The 19,557-nt window shown below is 53.4% G+C and overlaps 2 protein-coding genes across 12 annotated transcripts in view; both read left to right on the plus strand.

Moving 5' to 3' along the window:
• The window catches only part of EHBP1 (EH domain binding protein 1), a 211,109-nt gene extending 198,768 nt beyond the window's left edge, over window positions 1–12,341 (plus strand). For all 11 annotated transcript variants that reach the window (XM_021555826.3, XM_077781833.1, XM_031504209.2 and 8 more), the window contains 4 exons: window positions 3,366–3,465; window positions 4,584–4,657; window positions 11,043–11,157; window positions 11,327–12,341. In XM_021555826.3, coding sequence (XP_021411501.1) covers window positions 3,366–3,465; window positions 4,584–4,657; window positions 11,043–11,157; window positions 11,327–11,417 — 380 coding nt within the window. In that variant the 3' untranslated portion in view covers window positions 11,418–12,341. The remainder of the gene's footprint in view (window positions 1–3,365; window positions 3,466–4,583; window positions 4,658–11,042; window positions 11,158–11,326) is intronic.
• A 4,020-nt stretch (window positions 12,342–16,361) lies between these two features.
• Window positions 16,362–19,330, plus strand: OTX1 (orthodenticle homeobox 1). The gene is made up of 3 exons (XM_021555873.3): window positions 16,362–16,458; window positions 16,970–17,121; window positions 17,769–19,330. The coding sequence occupies exons 1-3, from the start codon at window positions 16,362–16,364 to the stop codon at window positions 18,522–18,524; spliced, it is 1,005 nt and encodes a 334-aa protein (XP_021411548.1). The 3' UTR covers window positions 18,525–19,330.
• Window positions 19,331–19,557: the final 227 nt, after the last annotated feature.

Raw genomic sequence — 19,557 nt, forward strand, 5'->3', positions numbered from 1 at the left:
TTTCCTCATACATTAGAGCTAGGAACAGTTGGGGAAAAAATGAAACATCCAGCATTCATTTGAAAAATATATTGTACTTTGAAAAGTGTCTAAGCTGGAGAAGTTGCATTCTGCCCTTTAAAAGTCTGATGGACAAATTGGATTACTAGTATTGGATTAAATAACAAATGGTTAGAGGAGAAATGAGAAAAGCTCGCTGTGATCACAGGCTTTAATATTTTTTGTTACTTATAAAGCTGAAGGGGTCTTTAACCAGTTATTAAAGTCAGGATTAATTTGTAATGGTCCAACTTACTAGCTTTAAAAGGGTTTTGTTGTTGTTGTTTATCAAAAACAATAGTGTAATGCATGTATTATGGAAAAAATTTAAGTTTAAGATCTGTGGGCTATTTATAGATTTTCAGCATCTTGTACTGGCTTAGATAAGGTTTTGCATGTGTGGGATCGATTTGTTCTCCAGCATGGGGTTTTTTGCTTCATTTAAATAATCTGTACAGTTTGTTGGGGTTTTTTTTCCCCCACGAACAACAGAGATACTTTTCCAATTTAAATTTTCAAGCATTTGTAGCAAGTCAATTAAATACTTGTTTTACACTTGGAAAGTGGAAACAACAACCACCCCAGCAGCAGCTTGAGTTTTACAGGGTGAAACCGCGTTGAAGAAAGGCTTTTTCTAAATTTTTTATTTAAAATTTGTAAATGTGAGTTTAGCTTGCAGTATTGCTGCAGTAAGAACACTCAGTTTTTCTTTGTTGAAAGTGTTTCATGTGCATCCTTTCACCAAGTAAAAAAATGAAGTAATGCTCTAATGCTAGTGTATTTGCCGAAGAGTTATTTAAATTTCTTATATATGGGAGTTCATCTTTATTTTGCTTTCCTGGGAAGAATTTGTTTCAGCTCTGTGCACAAGAATTTAAAAGCTGACAGTCAACAAATAAAATATCAGCATCGACTACTATTAATATTGCACACATGTGTCATTTCACTGATCAAAAAGGCCTTCACCAGGGTAAAATTGGCCTTTTTCCAAATTGCAAGCTTTTTCTCAGCTTTTTCTTTTTTGCTCTTTCTTCTTTTGTTGCTGCCCGGGGATTTGTGCCTATCGCAGCCGATATCACATGACCGGTGTCAGGGCATCACATGGGTCCAAAGCGAATACAAAAACAGATTTAAAATTCTGTAAAAACAATCAAGACTTTGTTAATTCACTTCTAAACCAGCCTATTCTATGGATATTGCATGTGCTTTGGTGTCAGCACAGATATATTAAAATAGGCACCTGTGCAGATCTGGCACAACAGCTCCAAGCTTTACCCAGATCTTTTCTCATTAAATGTTGCAACTAACTGTTTTTTGGAGGAATGCATTTAATATCTGAAGTCTATGTTCTTAACCTGAAATTGCATGGAAAGCCAATGAAGTCAGATCCACCATTGAGCCAAACACTTTGGAGACATTTATTTCTCCCATTTCTTTTTCGAGGCTTGCAAAATTAAATGCAGTAAGGGCTTGTATTTATAATCTTTGAGCCAGACATCCCAGTCCACCCCAAAACTAACAAATTCATTGAAATGTTACTGTAGCCATGGATGTCTGGTTGTGAGAACTTTGCTGCACTGCTAGGAAAAAATCTCATGCATTACAGAATAGACTGGCCATTTAGCAAGGACTTCAAACAAACAAACAAACAAACAAAAACAAAAAAAAAAAACCTTCTTCTTGGCCTCTTCCCTAAATAAGTTTCATCTACTTGTGCATTTCAACAAAAGGCTGGTAATACTGATTATTATCTACTTCCAAAAGCAGACCCTGTTAGATGGACCAGTACAGCAGCAAGGCCTTTGATCCGTAATTTACCAGCAAAGTGTACTGAACTGCTGAATATTGCTGTAAAAGTGTGATATTTTATGTACAAAACCCAAAGTGGAGATACTGGAAGAGAGTGTTTCTACATGTCAGATTTCTTCTTTCACTGCTCCATTGCCCCAGGAGCTGGGCCCTGCTGCTTTTGCTTGCAAGGGTCCATCCATGCTTTGGGATGCTCCTCCCTTCTTGTCTCACTGCTAGCAAATTGTGGCCCTAAAAACATCATTGCAGGAGATTTCATTGAGCAGGCACTTGCCAGGCAGGTAAGTGGATATGGGTGGATGTCTCCTATCAGAAAGGAGAGCATGTCAAATGTAACCTTTTCTTACTGGGGGGGTCCACCAGTTCCACTGACCAGTTCCAAGCTGACCCACTTGACATCTACCCACCGTCTCCCAACAAAGCACTGTCAAAGCTGGGAAACAAACCCACAGGACCAAGCTCATGCTCCTCTGCCTCTATTCCAAGTTTATTCCTAGATTCATTTTAACCCTATGTGAGTTTCAAAATGCAGTGAGAACCATATGGCCTTTGCTCTTCACCTCAGCTTGAGGGATGAGAATGGCAGGTTCCCATGGAAGCACAGCTTCCACAAAGGACTTGGAGAAAGTCCCTGAGCTCAGAGAGGGTGGAATTTGGCTGAGCAGCCCTGCTGCATGGAAAGCACAGTCAGGAGCCCTCTGGATGCTCCTCTGCCTTTTGCTCGTGGTGCAGGGGTGGTGACACAGAGTCTTAGAGAGTCTGCTAGAGCTTAGCACTGCCTGCAGGTAGGCTGTGAAGAGTCCTGATCCTGGTCCTGATCCTGACCCTGATCCTGATCCTGATCCTGATCCTGATCCTGCCTGGGATGGGTGGGGCTAGGGAAAGGGGTGCTAGTCCATGCATACACACGTGGGACCCTTGGGTACCTGCCTCCCAGGATTATTTCTGTTTGGGCACATGCTCCCTTTGGTGGCAGGTTGAGGAGAGGAGCAGCTCTTTCCAGCTGATCTGGAAGAGTGGCCACGAACACAGAAGCTGAGCAGGTGCCCACACCTTAGCCAAGAGTTCAGGATTAGCATCTCCTCTGCAGCTACTTTGATCCCTGCTACATCGTCCTGGCTGGGCTGGGTTTGCATGGGTGGAGTGGATCTTGCCTACAGGGATTGTTCTTGTGTTTGGTGATGATCAGACATCTTTTAGCAGTTGGGTTTTTCACTGGAAGCATTGCAGTTGTATAGTTAATTTGGGAGAATTTAAAATACACAGTCCTTTTAAAAGGTATTTATTTAGGGTCAGCATGATAAAAGAGCACTACATTGTATCCTGAAGGATGGCTGCTTTCAAAGATTTATTTATAAACCTGGCAGAACTTTGCAATCATATGATATTTTTACCATTTGAGAATATGCCTTGTCATGCTCAGTGATACTGGCAACTGATACTCCAAAACCTAAAGTGAAAATATGCACCTCAATTTGTCAAATGCCACATAAGTAATGAAGTTCTTTTGATTGCAGGAAGAAACACAGAAGAAGAAGAAGCTATGATGCAGGAGTGGTTCATGCTGGTTAATAAGAAGAATGCCTTAATAAGACGAATGAACCAGCTTTCTCTTCTGTAAGTACAGATGAACATACGTATTTACAAAAGGATGATTTACTCTTCAGATAAAAGCAAAACTTTTTTTACTCTCTTCCCATTAGGTGTCAAAAAAAATCCCCAAAAGTGAGTAGCGTGGATGTGTTACACATTGAGTAACTTGTTTTTCTCATATTTCAGACTTGAAAATGAGAAGCATGCAATGACACAAGATTAGCCAGAGCTGTGAAAAAAATAAATTAAAGAAATATTAAGCACTGTTACATTTTCAAAAGCCCAACAGCAGAATAAAATTACATTTTAGAAATGCACAGATAGATTTGGATTGCTCCTCACATAAGACAGGTGCAGTCTATTCAGAGAGAGAGCCAAATTTGAGTCACTACCTGCTTTGTAGAAAATCCTCAGTCCCATCTCTGCTGAAGGGATGTCAGTAAATCAGTCACAGTGCAGTGATACCACTGATACTGCAGAGTAAGGACAAATGAACCTTTTCTCACTGCCAGTGGTGAGGAAGGGAGAAGGTGCTGCTCGTTTTTAGAGGCATTCTGCCCTGGGTTCTTCTCTTCCAGCTTCTTTCAGTTTGATATTTCTTTCCATAATGCCACCTAGTGTAGATGCCTGCATACTTCCCTGGGAAGAGCCTCTGCTCACCTATCTCCTGCTGGGTCTGAACTTGACAGAGGATTTTACCTGCAAAATATTAAGCTTTCTAATCCCTTGTCTAATTTTTATTGTTGATTAGGGCAAAATGTATATAGCATAACACTTCCAGTGTCACATTATTTTAGTGAATAGGTTGATGCTGGAATTTGCTCATTAGATCTAGGGGAATATTTTATACTTTGGACATTCCACAACAACTGTTCCAGAGATGAATATGAAATAATTGCATCCTGTAGCACAGTGGAGTTAAACTGACAGAATTAAAGCCAACCTCACGTGAAATGAAAAGGCCCTGTCACCGAATAGGCCACCGAGCCAGATTTTAAGTTTGTGTATCATTTGTTTGGAGTAGCTTAAAGTTCAAGAGAAAAGTCAGTCCCGAGTCCTAAAATCAATGTAAGTTAAAGGTGCTTTTAAGTGTTTAATGATTTAGTAATTAACATATTGATGAACATTTGCAACTTGCCTAGGGAAAAGGAGCATGACCTAGAAAGGCGCTACGAGCTGCTGAACCGGGAGCTGAGGGCAATGCTGGCCATCGAAGGTAAGGGCAGTGCTGGGGCCAGGGCAGGGCTCGCTGCTGGGCAGCCTTGGCACCTCCAAGTGCCACATCTGGGGCTCCTCTGAGCCCCATTGCTGATGCTGATATTTACATCACATCTAGTGAGATAGCCACAGCGAGTCTGCTGAGGCTGCCATCCCAGTATTAAGTTTTCTTCAGGATTAGGGAAAAAAAAAAAATTACTAAAAAATATCCCAGATATGGGACGAGGAAGTATGGTCTTGTTGCAATAAACTCTGCAAACAATGTGATGAGGAGGTAGAGCCTGTGTCTGGGGGTTTTTGTTGCAGTAGTGCTCTCCTGGCTTTCCTGCAGCATCATGCTGCTTTTGGTGCCACAGAAAAGGGAAGGGGTGACCCACAGAAGAGGGCCTCTTCCTTTTAATGTTTCAAACCTGTTCTACAGCAGCAACTCACTGGTGGGGGAAAAGTCTCCTTGGTTTTGGTGGTAAAACACTAAGTTTGTCGAGTAAATATTTCATCACGAGCGGCAGCAGGATTAGAGCAATCCTTTGCACGAAGTTTCTCCCTCCCTGCGACTCTCCCCAGTTTAGTCACCTCACCTGAATGGAGGCAACACTCAGGGGAAGATTGACACGGGATAAATTAAACAATTGCACCCTTTCCATAGGGCTTTCCAGTGAATTGTACCGTAATCCTTGGGATGATTCATAATAAAAAATAAACATCCAGATAGCTTAAACCATTGCTTGCATTATTTTCTTATTTAAATATCTTAAGTGTTTTCTAATGCCACAGCACTTATACCTCTCAGTCACAAATGCTGCCTTACAGTTCAAAGATGTTTGCTTTAAAGTTAATCCTTTGGGCTCTGTAAAATGGACCTTTTGTCTAATCAATGCAAATTGATTTTGCTATTCTGTATTGACCTCTCAACCCTTTGACTGTCCATGGTAATTTCTTTCTTCACCTGATAAGGTACCTGATCCATAATAAATCAATTCTAATTAGTTTGGAGACTTCACTAGGAGCATAAGTTTGTTGGAAAAAAGCAGCAGGTTTCAGGTAGCTTTTTCGTATCTCTCCATCTGTAGTTATATTTTTTGCATAAGACTATCTTCACTGTATTCTTGGATAATCCTGAGTCATAAATATCTACATTGCTTTCTGCAGAGACAAGCCAGATTAATTTGGAATTGTACTGATGAAACATTTAAAACATAAAATAATCTAAAATTAGAGAGGAGCTGAGAGATCCTGGATTTAAACCTAAACTTTCGATGTTTAATTGTCTGTATGTGAATGCTGCCTTGGAATGTCCTAGCAGCAGCCTTTGAATGTCTAGCAGCTTCTGCCATTTACACATTGTCTGGAACAAAAATGGTTTTTAATTTCTTTTTGTAAGTTCAGAGAGCTATGCCCAAACTCCTGAAAAATCATCTTTTTTTCTCTCTTACATTTTGTTCTCTTTTTTCTTCTTTCTTTTTTTTTTTTTTTTTTTTTTTAATATGCTACTGGTGATATGGTAAACAGAGGTTCAGGAAGCAAACATAAGTGCTGGAGAATTTTGTTTATTTGGGGGGATTTTTTAATTTATGCGACAAAGTCCTCATTTAGCATTTTAGCTCTCAATAAGATTATTGGTCTTCTAGAACTTTAACAGTTACCTGCTTTTACCCAAAAACCATATTAAAGGAGAAACTCTTCCAGGATAACACCTGTGAAAACTCAAAATACGCATTTGTGACATCTCGCGTCCGGGTGGGTGCATGGGTGTTTTCTGTATTCAGAAGATGCAGAGATGCAGTTTTGGGAAGCACTGCTAAAAGCACACCATTTCCAGTGTGGTTTCTCTGAAGAAGAGGAGAAATCACACTGGAATCACCCTGCCGGGACAGCCCAGCGCTGCCGGCTCCGCGGCCATTTAGCCGATGCCTAATGAGTGCTTGGGCTCGCTGAGAGAGTTGAAAAGACAGATCTCACTTTTACCAGCACCACCTCCAAAACCAAAGTGTATGGGCAGGGGAAAAACCACATATATGTATATTTATACGCACACATATGTATATGGAACGGGATGGGAGCGCTTCGTTTGTCCAAAAGAAAAGCAGAACCCACCACCCCAAACTGGAACTTTAAAAAAGTCTTTGAAAGCTGGTAATTACTGTTTGGGTAAATTGCTCTAACTCTTCCACGCGTGACTGTGCCGTTGTAAAATCTGTCAAGCAATTTGCTCCGCTGCTTGATGACAGGGGGGAAAGGGGAGACGAGCTTTGGGGAAGGGGGAGCTGCCGGCAGACGGAGCCGGCTCCGGCTGCCCGCGGGATGCTCGCCCGGTGCGGACAGCGGCTCCGGCGGCCGAGTCTGCCCCAGGAGCACGAATGGCCCAGGCCGGTAAAAAAAGCCGTGGAGATGAGAGAGGCAGAGTTAAGGCACTGCCTGCTTCCAGCTAGAAAGTGTTCTCTCGGACTGTTCCGAGGCCAAAGGAGATGCAGGTAAAGGGGTGATTTTCACCCCCGCGTCCTGCTGGCTGCTGCAGCCGGCTGCTCCTTGCACAAGGGGCTGCGTTTCCGAGCCGCTCTTACTGCAGTGCAGCCGGGATGCCTCACTTCCCTCACTTCCAGCTACCTTGCCTCCCACCCCTTTCTTTTCTTTTTTTTTTTTTTTTCACTCGGGTTTTAATGCCTCCTTAGAAAAGATAAGTTCATTTTTGCACACCTTGGGGTGGTGTGTTCATTTTCTGCCCAAGAAATGGATCTTCATTCGGATTTTGTACATCTTGATTTATTCTTGGCTTATAGTTTGAAGTGGGTGCTCTTCTAAAAGGATTTATGCATAGGTTCACTATTTTTGTAGTTATGGTTTATATGATAAGCTTTTTATATTTAAAATCAATATGTAATCCTGTGGAGGAGCTTATCCTCTAAAACCCCATTTGTAAATCTATTTTAGCTTTGTTACACCGCGCAGCCACAGTATTCCATAGATTGATTAGGTTCAGCAGCAGAATCCTATCAAATGGCCTGCTCTGATGATGATGCAAACTCTTTCAGGATTGCTAGTTGACTGGAACTAAAGATAAGACCTGACTGCAATCCCCCAATGTGCTCTTTACAAAACTAGTGTTAATTTTCATCAAAGTGCCAGGCTTATTTATTATAGTGGCAAGGTTGAAGGTTTTACTACGAGAACTTTCGACCATTTCTATTAAAGCATTTCTATGGGAACTGGACGTCTGTTTGCTCAAAGCAATTATCAGTTTAAGCAGTGGGGAAAAAAAAAAAAAAGACAATATGAAGTCAATGAAGATGAATAATTGAAAACATTTCTACTTCAATGTGAATTTAGCAAACTCTGTCATTTTAAACTGCCCGTCGCGAGTGGTGGCACGGGGGCTTTAGCTTTCAACACTTTTAGCTCATATACAGCCTCAGAGCTTAATCCTATTTTTGTCCAGAGTGTAGCTTTTATAACAGTATTATTCTGAAATCTTCAAATTAATCACAGCCCATATTGTAGCTTCCCAGAGCTGCAGTCAGCCTGGGTAACTATATGTGACAGGTGTTATAGGTAATCCTGGCTTAAAAGGCACAACAGGTAGGAATCAAACTTGAACACAGTTGCTTTTTTAAACATGGGGATGCTTCCCAAAACTGCTACCCAGGAGTATTTTGTTGGATAAAACAAAATTGTAAGGTAGCCACCTATAAAATGTTATTTAAATACTTAGAGTCGGTTACCCTTTTAACCAACTGCTGCTTGACTCTTTATTTATTTTGTGGGGAGGAAAGGCAGACTCCTTTACTAGAAATTGAAGTAAAATGGCAAGGGAATAGTTCTGCCAGCAGGTTTTCCCAAGGCATATTTCAAACATTTATAATAAGCAAATGCAGGGAAAAAACCCAAAAAACTAACAAATATGCAGTTCTGTTCCATGAAATCCTAATAGGACATTATTTACTTCACAGGGCTGTAAGATGAAACAACAAAACCTGTAGCACTTAGGAAGGGACTTAACTGAGAAAAATAGTGAGGGACTAAGCAAAACATATACTGAAATACTCTGACCTGTTTGCTCTTTCAAAAACTAAAGTTGCAGCTGCAACTGGAGAACAGGGGATGAACAAACAAACAAAACAAAGAGAGATTTAAAAATAAAAAGTGAAAGCCATCAAAATTGCAGAAAGTTCTATAAAGTCCAGGTAGAGACGATGGATTTCAAATCCCTTTTCATCCATGTGCCCAGATGTGCCGGGGGAGCCTGAGTCAGTCCCAGCACAATTCCCAGCTGGAGCCGGGGGAAAGTTAACCTGAAAGTTGGGAGCCACGTCTTGGGGGAATCAAACACCCCTGGAACCCTCTGCCGTGTCTCTCTCTCTCCTTTTCTGTCTGGCTTGCTGCCGTGGCCCTTTTCAGGGCCTTTTCAGTGTTGTCATGCTGAGATCTCATTGCGTGTGAGGGGCTTTATTTGTGGGGCAAAACGCTGCGGTTTGGGAAGTTGTGACTCGCAGAGTGGCAGAGGAGTGTGCTTTAAATGGGTTGAAGTGAAGGAGCTTTGCCCAAAAGGAGCATAAGGGGAAGCAGCAGTGAAAAATCGAGAGACTGCTCCAAGAAGTAGCACCTAAAAAAAAGGCTGCTACCCAAATTAAAGCAGCTTTGTGGCAGGAAAAAATGGCTTGGATTACCGGTAATTTTAGCTGCTAACTCCACTTCTAATCTGTGTACACCTGAAAAAAATTATTTCCTTAGCAACGGTGGAGGGGAAAGGACACATTAAAAAAAAGAAAATTAGAAAGGAAAATGAGGGGAAGGAGAGAAATGAGAAAAGCAAAAACTCTCGGGAAGTTCGGGCAGTGCCCTGCCAGGCCGGTGCTCGGGAAGGGCTCCGGTGGCACCGCGCCGGCTCCGGCGCCGCTCCCGGTGCCCGCCGCTCCCGGTGCCCGCCGTGCCCGCCGCTCCCGGTGCCCGCCGCCGCCGTGCCTGCCCACGCGTGGGCCGTGGCTTCTCTCCTGCCGCTCTGCCTGGGGCTCGCCCGTGGGCCCAGGCAGACGGCGAGGAGGGCGCGATAAAAGCGGTTACACATTCCTGCCTTTCTGCCGCTCTCCCAACCTTCATTGCATGATGATGCATCTAATTTTTAATTTGTAAATACAAGGCTGAATTCCCTCTAGCACCACTCGCTTTCATAAAGCTTCTGAGCAGTTTGCTGTCTTGAATAAATTTGGCTTTGGAGGGGGGTCAGGGGGATTTGAACCACCGCATTCTTGCGGGGTTTGTGAAGATTCACATGGTAACCGGTGGGGAGCATTGTTCGGCTTATCTGAATAAGCACCAGCCATGTGAGTTTTAACATGATCGCCCAGGGCAATGGAGAGCGCGGGTGGGTGGGGGAGAAAGCCAAAAGGACTGCACCCTGTGTCCCCTCCGCCTTCGGGGAGCGCGGCCGGGAGGAGGAGGACACGGCCGGCCCGGTGGCGGTGGCTTCTCCCGGTGGCTGGGGTTTTTTTTGGAGCTGGTGTCCTCTTTCCCTCCCGCTCCTCAATTGTCCTGCTATCTCCCTCATCATCTACTGCTCCTGCTTTTCATTGTTTACCTTCTTAATGAGGGAGGCGGGGAAGGCTGGGGCTTGACTGACAGCGACAAGCCCTGGCGGCCTAGCTGGAGAGCCCGAGGCTGCGGGCGGCCCCGGGGGCTGTGCCGGGCCGGGCCGGGCCGGGCCGGGCCAGAGGAATCCCTTTGGGAACAGCGGTGCTGCCCACCCGCCGCTGGCTGCCGGGGCTGGAGGGGCTCTGCGATATCCTGTAGCAAGTGTATTTTTACTTCAAAGTGGGCAATGCTAATTAAGCGATACCTGCCTTTAAAGTTACTGCGGAGCATATGGTGCGCTGTGTGAGATTCCTGCAGCCGCTGAGAGCGGGCGAGGGGCGCGCAGAGAGCAGCCGGGCTGCGGGAAGCGGGCATCCCCCCGGGAGGCGGCCCCGGCAGTGGCCGTGCCCGCCCGCGGACACAGGCGCGGGGAAAACGCAACCAACTTTACATTAAAAAGAAATAAAAAGGAAAGAAACCCCCACCCGAATGACCACAAAATCGCTGCTCAGCTCCCCCAAGCCAAGGAGGGCGAAACGCCGCCGGGCTGCGCTTGTCCCCGCGGTGGGGAAAGAGGCCGGGGCCGGGCCGGGCTGTGCCAGGCTGAGTTGGGCTCTGCCGGACCGGGCCGGGATGTGCCGGGCCGGGCTGGGCTGTAGCGGGCCGGGGCAGGCTGCGCTGGGCTGCACTGAGCCGGGCCGAGCTGTGCCAGGCTGCGGTGGGCCGTTCCGGGCCGTTCCGGGCCGTTCCGGCCGCGCTGGCTGCGCCGGGCGCTGGCGGCCGCCGCTCTCACCGCTGCTCTTGTTGTGCTTCTCCCGCAGACTGGCAGAAGACCGAGGCGCAGAAGAGGCGAGAGCAGCTCTTGCTGGACGAACTCGTTATTCTCGTTAACAAACGGGACGCGCTGGTCAGGGACCTGGACGCCCAGGAGAAGCAGTGAGTCGGGCAAAGGGGGAGGGGGTCCCCGCCGAGCCGCCACGGTCCCCGCGGAAAGTTTGGTCCAAGTCCGCGGGCGCCGCGGCCGCGGGGATCTCGGCGCGGCCGCGGAGGCGAGCGGGGCCGGCGCGCAGCCCCTCACCGCGCCTCCCGCCGCCTCTTTCCGCAGGGCCGAGGAAGAGGACGAGCATTTGGAGAGGACCCTCGAGCAAAACAAAGGCAAGATGGCCAAGAAGGAAGAGAAATGCGTTCTCCAGTGAGCGGCCTTCCCGCAGCGGCAGCGAAATCGCAGCACGGCTTTCTTAACGTTCTTAAAATGCCGATATGAGACTGGGAAAAAAAAAAAATGTTTTGAAAAAAAATTAAACTTTTTTCCATTTTCTTAGGCCAGATCTAGGCTGCGCCGGGCCCCACTCCGTTGTTTTTTTTTGTTTGTTTGTTTTCCATTCAAGCGAACTCGCGTTGTCCCATGATTTGCTTGTGGGCTCAGCTCTCCTGCCGAAAGCGTTGGAAATGGAATCGCCGAGACCCCTGGCGTGCGGGCGATGCCGGAGCTGGGCGGAAGGAGGAGAAGAAATAGTCTGTCCTGGTTTCTGGAGCTGGAGGAGGGCTGAGTTTTGAAATAAAAATGTTTTTGTCGTAATAGGATTAGAGAGGGGGATATAGGAAAAAAAAAATCATTGGGAATGGTTTCATCTAGTCCTGCCATATGTAATACTTAATAAGCTACCTACATTTTATAGTTAGGTCAGATCCACCCCAGTTATTATTAAAAATGTGCTGTATTTACCAGTGGTTTATTACATCAGTTTTACATTTCCCCGAGAGTAGAGCCGAGCTGCTCTGGTTTACTCGGGGGGCTTCTCCCCCAAGCGCTGGCACAAGACCCTGGGAGCGGCTGCGAGCGGAGTGGGGCAGCCCGGGGCAGAGACCGGCCCGGCCCAGGACAGCGCGACACTTGCCAGCCGCGTCCTCCCTCGGACCGGGCCGGGCCGGCCCGCGCCGCCCGCTCCGCGTTATTTATTGCGCCCGGCCGCGTTCCCCACCGCACCCCGCCCCGTCCGTGTGCCCCCAAGCGTGTCCCGCGCTCGCATCGTCCCTTCGTGGAGCTCGTCTCGTTTATTTATTACAACACCGAGTCATATATAAAATTTTCAATAAAACCCGAATCTTTCTTACCGTAACTGCCGCTTTCCTCTTTACCTGGGAAACTCCCTTCACCCCGCCCGCCTTCAGTCGGCCGGGGAGGGGGCTCGGGGGGCGGGAGGGGCCCGATCCCCGCGGGGGGAGCAGCGGGGCTCCGCGCCCCGGGCCGCCCCGAACGCCGCCGCTTCGCCAACGCAACGAAACCCACCGGACGGAAAAGTTTTTCGTTGGATTTTAATAAAATGAAACTCGGGGAGGGGGAGGTAAAACTTTTCTCCGCTGGGCCGATGCCGCCCGCCAGCGGCGTGGGGGATGCGCGCAAGGAGCGCACCCGCGGGGAGCGGGCGAGGCACCGCAGCAGCGCCGGCGGCTCCGGGCGCGACCGCGGCCCGCTCCGCGCTGCGCCCCGCCGCTCTCGCCAAAAGAAGTCCCCCGTGGAGGAGGGAAGCTCCCGGTTTCGTGCGAGCGGCCGCCGGTGCCGCGGGATGCACGGCCTGGGGAACTGGGGGCTGCCCCGGGGCCCGCAGGTGGATTTGGCCCCATGCGAAGTCTGGGGAGATGTGCGGAACGCACCGGCGCCGGGGTGGGCTGGGGCAGCGGGCTCCGCCGTGCTCTTCTGCCCTCCCGTACAAATACAGGAGCTGGGGACGGCAGGGAACGCGCTCTGAGGGCTCCGCGGCTGCGGAGGCTCGGGAGGGGAGAGGCGGCAAAGCCCCCGGCGCTGCTGCCCCGCCGGGAGCCGCTGAGCCCCGAAGCGTGGGGCTGCTCCTGGGGCGAGGGGGGCCGCGGGCGGGCATCCTCTCCTCCTGGGGAGGCCGGTGTTTGCCTCGCTTTTAAAGCGAAAAAAGTCACTCGGTGGGCTGAAGGCAAAATAAGTGCGTGTGTCCCCCGTCCTTCGCCCCCAGCCCGGCAAGCGGGCCGCAGGAAGCCCCCGCCCCGCCGCCGGACCGAACTCTGCCCTTCGCCGGGCCGGGGTCGCGCAGCCCGGCCCCTGCCCGCCCGCAGCTCCCGCCCCGCCGCCGACCTTACCTGGGCGCAGCGGGGAGGGCGCCGGCTCCGTCCGGCGGAGGGAACGGGGGATCGGAGTCGCCGGGACCGTCACCTCGGGGGGGTGGCGAGCCCCGCGCCCGCCCTGCCCGCAGCCCCCGGCCGAGCCTGCGGGGAGGCGTCCGCAATTGGGGTTGGGCAACCGCGGGAGCTGCGGGAGGCTTGGGGGGGCATGGGTACCCCCTGGTGTGTGTGGGGGGAAGCCTCGGGGGGGCCGCTGCCCGCCAGGACCGGGGCTGCCCCGGCGGGGCCAAGTGATGGGAAGGCGGCGGGGGGCGGGGGGAGCGCAGCCCGAGCCAGGAACTGCCCCGGCAGGACCGGGGCAAAACGGGGGAGAGGGGCTGGAAGGGGGGAGAACTGCCCCCGCAAACTCTTCCTGCGCCCTCCTCCTGCCTTTGCGTTTTTTTGTGAATGGGCCGCGGCGCCTTTGTTACGGGGAGAAGTGCCCGTGTCGCTGACTTTTGCGGGAGAGCGAAGGAGCTTGCTAACCTCCTCCATCGGCTCCCTCTCGCCCGGCTTAGACGGTTCCCTCCTCGCACAGGAAAAAGAATTGAAAAGAAGGGGAAAAAACTCCAACAACAACAAAATAAAATGGGGGGAAAGTCTTTTCCCCGGGAGACCGCGCTCCGATCGGGGCCGGCGGGCAGCGCCTTTGAACATTAGCTCGCTTTCAGCTCCACTGCAATTAGGGGGAGTTGATTTGGGGAGACCAACAAAAGCCGCGCACCGGAGCCTCTGTAGAGGTCCGGGGCCGCTCCGCCGCCCGCCGCGCCCCGACCCCGCCGCCCGGAGCGAGGAGCGGAGCCCCGCGGAGCGGCGCGGAGGGCCCGGGGTCACCTCGCCCCTCTGCCCGCCGCTCCCGCGCGGCCCCCGCCCGCTCGGCCCCCACGGCGCGTAGCAGCCCCTAAATTCGGGACACGCGAGGAAAGGTGCGGTCGGTGTAGTTTTATTGCGATTTTAAAGCACAAAGTTTGCGAGAGCCTGCGGGCAGCGGGGTGGGGGGGCCGCGACACCGCCTCCCCTCCCCAGGAGCGCCCTCCGTGCCGGCGGAGGCGGCGGCCGAAAGTTTTTCTGCGGTCTCCCCGGGCGGCAGGGACGCGGAGGACGGCGCGGAGCGGCGCGGGGGGCATCCCGAGGGAGGGAGGGGGCAGAGCTGCGCGGGCGCGGAGCGGCCCTCCCTCTTCCGCACTTCTCCAACAATTCCCACCACCCTCCCTCTCCGCGGAGGTTGCGCGGGCCCCGCGTGCCCGCCCCCTGCACCCCTCGCTCCGCCGGCCGGCTCTCCGCGGCGCCGGGGCCGGTGCGCGGGGGAGCGCGGAGCGGCGCGGGGCGGTGCGGAGGAGCCGTCGCCCCGCGCTGCCATTGCCCGGGCGGCTGTCAGTCAGGCGGGGAGCGGCCGGGGATTGGCGCCGGGCTGGTTACGCAGTTGCTTTGCGCGCACATACAAGGGTAGGGCCGGGGGTAGGTGATCAATCCTCATCAGGGCCGCGGCTCCATCGCCCCGACAGCGCGGGCCGCCGGCAAGGTAACGCGGGGTACCCCGACAAGTCGGGGGTGCGCGGCTCGGCCCCGGGCAGCGCCCCCCCGGCCCCCTCCCCAGCCCGCCTCTCACCTGCCTGCCCCCCTCGCTCCCTCCCCCGCCGCGCCCCCTCCGCGCCCCCCGCCCGCTCCGCCCCGCGCTGCCCCGCGCAGCCCCCGCCGCGGCCGCCGGGCGGGCGCTCAGTCGCTCCGCAGGTGGCCGCGCAGGTGAGGCGGGCGGGGGCGGTGGGCACCGCGCTCACCGACGGGGCGGGCGGCGGCGCCGGGACGGAGCGTAGCGGGCCCGCGGCGCCGTGGGCAGGGGTGGTGAGGGCGGCCGGGCCGGGGCTGCCTCGGGATTTTTTTTTTTTTCCTTCCCTCTCTTCTCTTCACTTTTATTCTCCTCCTCTTCCCCGTTCTCTCCTGCCGGGACGGGCCCGCTCCGCCGCGTCCCCGACAAAGTTATGCAACGCCGGGTCCCGGCTCCGCCACCCGACCTGCGCCCGGCGCCGGCCTACGGGGGGCCCCGCGACCCCCGCCCGGCATCCCCCGCCCCGCGGCCCGGGTGCCCCATCGCCCCGGCTGGGGGGAGTCGTGTCAGAGAGCGGGGGCTGCCCCCGGGGCTCGACGGGGCCGCCCGGGGTCTCTCGGCTCCTTCCTCCCCTGCGCGGGTATCCGCGGCATTTTGCCCCGGGCCGGGCGCTGCCGGGTCTCCGGTGCCGCGTCCCCCGCCGGCCCGTCCCGGCTGCCCGCGCTGTCGCCGCTCGGCTGCCGGCGCGCTCTTTTTTCCTTTTCCCCTTTTTAACTCTTATCCATTTCTAATTAAAACGTCCCCGTCTGCTCGCTTTTAAATTAATTATACTTCCCTCCTCTGATACCTCCTTTTGATTCCTAATCCAATTATCTTTTTAAATAATTGCTTTATCTGTCCCGATCGCCGGGCACTGTTGCCTCTCGGCACTTGCGCGCGACTCGCCTTCGTTTAAAATAAAATAATAATAAAATTAACAATCGGAAGCCGCCCGCGCGGAGCCCCCGCGCCGGGCGGGCGCAGCCCCGCGGGAGCCCCGGGCGGCCGAAGCCTCACCCGCTTCTCTCCGCTCTCTCCCCAGGCGCTCCGGCCTCGCCTCTGCGCGGGGAAGAAATCCGCCTGCTTCTCGATCCTCGTTGTTATTTTGATTTTATTTTTCCCCTTCGTTTTTATTTTTCTCTCACTTCACCTGCTATCTCTCGAGGACCTCGTGGCGGTGACGGCAGGACTGAACGAAAAAAACTCTTTTCACGCCGACTTTGTGCTCCGTTTTAAAATTGTCGTTGGCTTTAATTTTTTTTTTTTTTTGGTCTCTTATTTGGGGATTTTTTCGGGGGCTCTTTTTGTCAGTTTTTTTTTTTTTTTTTCTTTCATTTCCCCCTTCCCCACCGCATACATTCGATTTGATTTTTGATTTTTTTTTTCCTGCTGGACTTTGGAGGAAAACTGCCCGGCTTCTAGCATGATGTCTTACCTCAAACAGCCCCCTTACGGCATGAACGGGCTGGGGCTGACGGGCCCGGCCATGGACCTGCTGCATCCCTCCGTGGGGTATCCGGGTGAGTGCCGCGCACCGCGGCCCCCCAGTCCCCCACCCTCCAGCCAGCGGAGGGGGAAAACTTCCATCCGTGCGGGTTTGGAGGAGCTGGTGGGGCCGCACGGCTCAGGGTGGGTGGTGGGCTGGTTGTTTGCCTGCACCCCTGCCTGGGGACATTGGGGTCTAGCTGGATTTTCCCCCTGCTCCCGGGATGTCTTCGTTTTCCCAGGGATTTTTAAGGATAAAAAACTTTCAGATTGAACAATAACAACACAAAAAAGTAATTAATTTCGACACAACGAAATCTCGCCGTGGCTCCCTCTGGAGCCAGGCCTGACCCTTGCCCAGCCCTGCGCCCCTCGCCCTGCCGGCAGCGGGACGCGCTGCGGCAGCCGGGGGTGTGCGGGGACGCTGCCGCTCTTCGGGAGCGCCTCCAGCCCTTGTCCCGGGGACGCCGGGGCTCCCCCGTGCCGGGGCGTGCGGGAGGTGCGGGGGGGCCCGGCGTGACCCCCGTGGTGGTGCTCCTCCCGCAGCCACCCCGCGGAAGCAGCGGCGGGAGCGCACCACCTTCACCCGCTCGCAGCTGGACGTGCTGGAGGCGCTCTTTGCCAAGACCCGCTACCCGGACATCTTCATGCGGGAGGAGGTCGCCCTGAAGATCAACCTGCCCGAATCCCGAGTCCAGGTACCGGGCCTGCGGGGGGAATCCTGCACCGCTGTGGGATGGGGATGCAGGACCACCCCAGCTCAGCTGGCGCTGCTCAGACCGGCTGCTCCATCCACACTCATCCTCTTTCCTTGGGATGGGGATGTGTGTGGGCTCCCATCTGCTCGTCTGTCCCACTGTGGGCACATTCAGCCAAAGAGGGAGCGTTTATTTTTTATTCTCTTGTATTATTTTTATTAATATATTTTCTGTCACCGTCCACCTGCTCCAGGGTATAGCAGCCCTACCAGCTGGGTGCTTCCCAGAGGAATTCCCTTTGGGCACTGCTCAGTGGATACCCAGGAGGGCAGGATATGCAGGCAGCCCCCAACACAGGATCTGTCCCCCAAATCCATATTTTGTCACTGTGCCAGGGATATGCACGAGCTGGGACACCACAGACTTTGACCCTGGCCACCCTTGCTTTTGGCAGGCTGTGGGGTGCCCGGGTTGCCGGGCAGGGGTGGGATGTGGGATTGTATTTAGGGGTGTGAGGGGTGCGCAGCGTTAGTGGTACCGGGAGAACTGGTGCCAGGCTGAGGGTGGTTGGCCGAGGAGGCCCTTCGGGGCTGTTCGCTCACCCCACCGTGCTCCTTGCTCCCCTGCGCCCCGTTTTGTCCCTGCAGGTCTGGTTCAAGAACCGCCGCGCCAAGTGCCGGCAGCAGCAGCAGAGCGGCGGCGGGGCCAAGAGCCGCCCGGCCAAGAAGAAATCCTCGCCCGCCCGGGAGAGCTCGGGCTCGGAGAGCAGCGGGCAGTTCACGCCGCCGGCAGCGGCCTCCAGCTCCGCCTCGTCTTCCTCCTCCAGCTCGGCCTCCTCGGCGCCGGTGGGCGCCCCGGCCTCTCTCAGCACGCCGGCGTCATCCATCTGGAGCCCCGCTTCCATCTCCCCGGGCGCGGCGCCCGCGGGGGTGACGGTGCCCGAGCCGCTGCCGCCGGCCGCCGCCTCCTGCATGCAGCGGGCCGGCCCCGCCGCCTCGGCCGCCTCCGCCTCCTACCCCGTGTCCTACAGCCAGGGCGGCGGCTACGGCCAGGGCTACCCCGCGCCGCCCTCCTCGTCCTACTTCGGGGGCGTGGATTGCAGCTCCTACCTGGCGCCCATGCACTCCCACCACCATCCCCACCAGCTCAGCCCCATGGGGCCCTCCTCGGTGCCGGGCCACCACCACCACCACCCGCTGAGCCAGAGCTCGGGCCACCACCACCATCACCACCACCACCACCACCACCAAGGCTACGGCGGCACGGGGCTGCCCTTCAACTCCTCCGACTGCCTGGACTACAAGGAGCCCGCCGCCGCCGCCGCCTCCTGGAAGCTCAACTTCAACTCCCCCGACTGCCTTGACTACAAGGACCAGGCGTCCTGGCGCTTCCAGGTCTTGTGAGGGACCGGCCACCATCCCCCCGAAGCTGCCGCTGGTCCCCCACGCGGGGACTCCCCACCGCCTCCCGGGCAGGACTCTGGGCTCTTCCTCCTCCTCCTCCTCCCTCTTCGTTAGCAGTGGCGATGTCCTGGGGAGGTCCTGCCGCCCCCATCTCTACTGACTGATATTTATTTGCTTCCTGCACCACTCCACCAGGTTTATTATAATTATTATTTTTTTAAACGCAACAGAAGAGGAGTTAAAAAAAAAAAAAAAAAGAAAAGAAAATTAAAAAGCCAAGCGTGTCCCCTGCTGCCCCCCGGGCAGAGGCGCAGGCTGGCTCCTGCCCTGCCAGTGCCCCCCCAGCTTTGTGCGGGGACCCTCAGCCCCTGCGGGTGTGGAAGCCCCGGCTCGCCAGTCCTGTGCAGCCTCTTGCCGCGGGGAGCGGCGGGAGTGATGTAAATACTCGGTCCGTTCCAGTGACCACGATTATTTTTAGTTGATGCTGTTGGGTTGGCATTTATCTAGAGTCTAACATGGAACAGAACGTAAAAAAAAAAAAAAAAAATCTTTTTTAATTTCGATTTTCTTCCCTAAAAAAAACGATTTTTTCCCGGTCTCATGCCCTCCGTCCATCCTCAAGGACTCTGCACAAGCTTGGCTGTGCCGTCCTGGGGCTGAGGGTGAGGGGGGCATGGAAGCAGCCATGGGAGGTGTCCAGAAGGGAGGCAAAGGGGGAGGGAGGAAAGGCTGCCCGCCTGATCCGCAACCTGCAGACCAAAAAAACCCAAAACTTTTGGAAAAAAAAAAATAAAATGAAACAAACAAAAAAAAAGCTAAAAAAAAAAAAGTTTTGGTTTATTTTTTGGGGGGAGGGTTGCAGGGATAAGCAGCTCTGGTTTGGGGCTGGGGAGGGGGGGCGCACGGCTTTTCGGAGTGTGTGTTTTGGTTCGGTTTTCGTTTTGGTTGTTTCGAGCCCTTGTGTCGGTCGGTGCGTTGTGGCGGGCCGGGGCTGCGGGCCCGCGTTCCCCCGCCCGGGCTGGCGCCTCCCGGC

This window comes from Lonchura striata, chromosome 3, assembly GCF_046129695.1.
Source record: "Lonchura striata isolate bLonStr1 chromosome 3, bLonStr1.mat, whole genome shotgun sequence".
Lineage (NCBI taxonomy): Eukaryota > Metazoa > Chordata > Aves > Passeriformes > Estrildidae > Lonchura > Lonchura striata.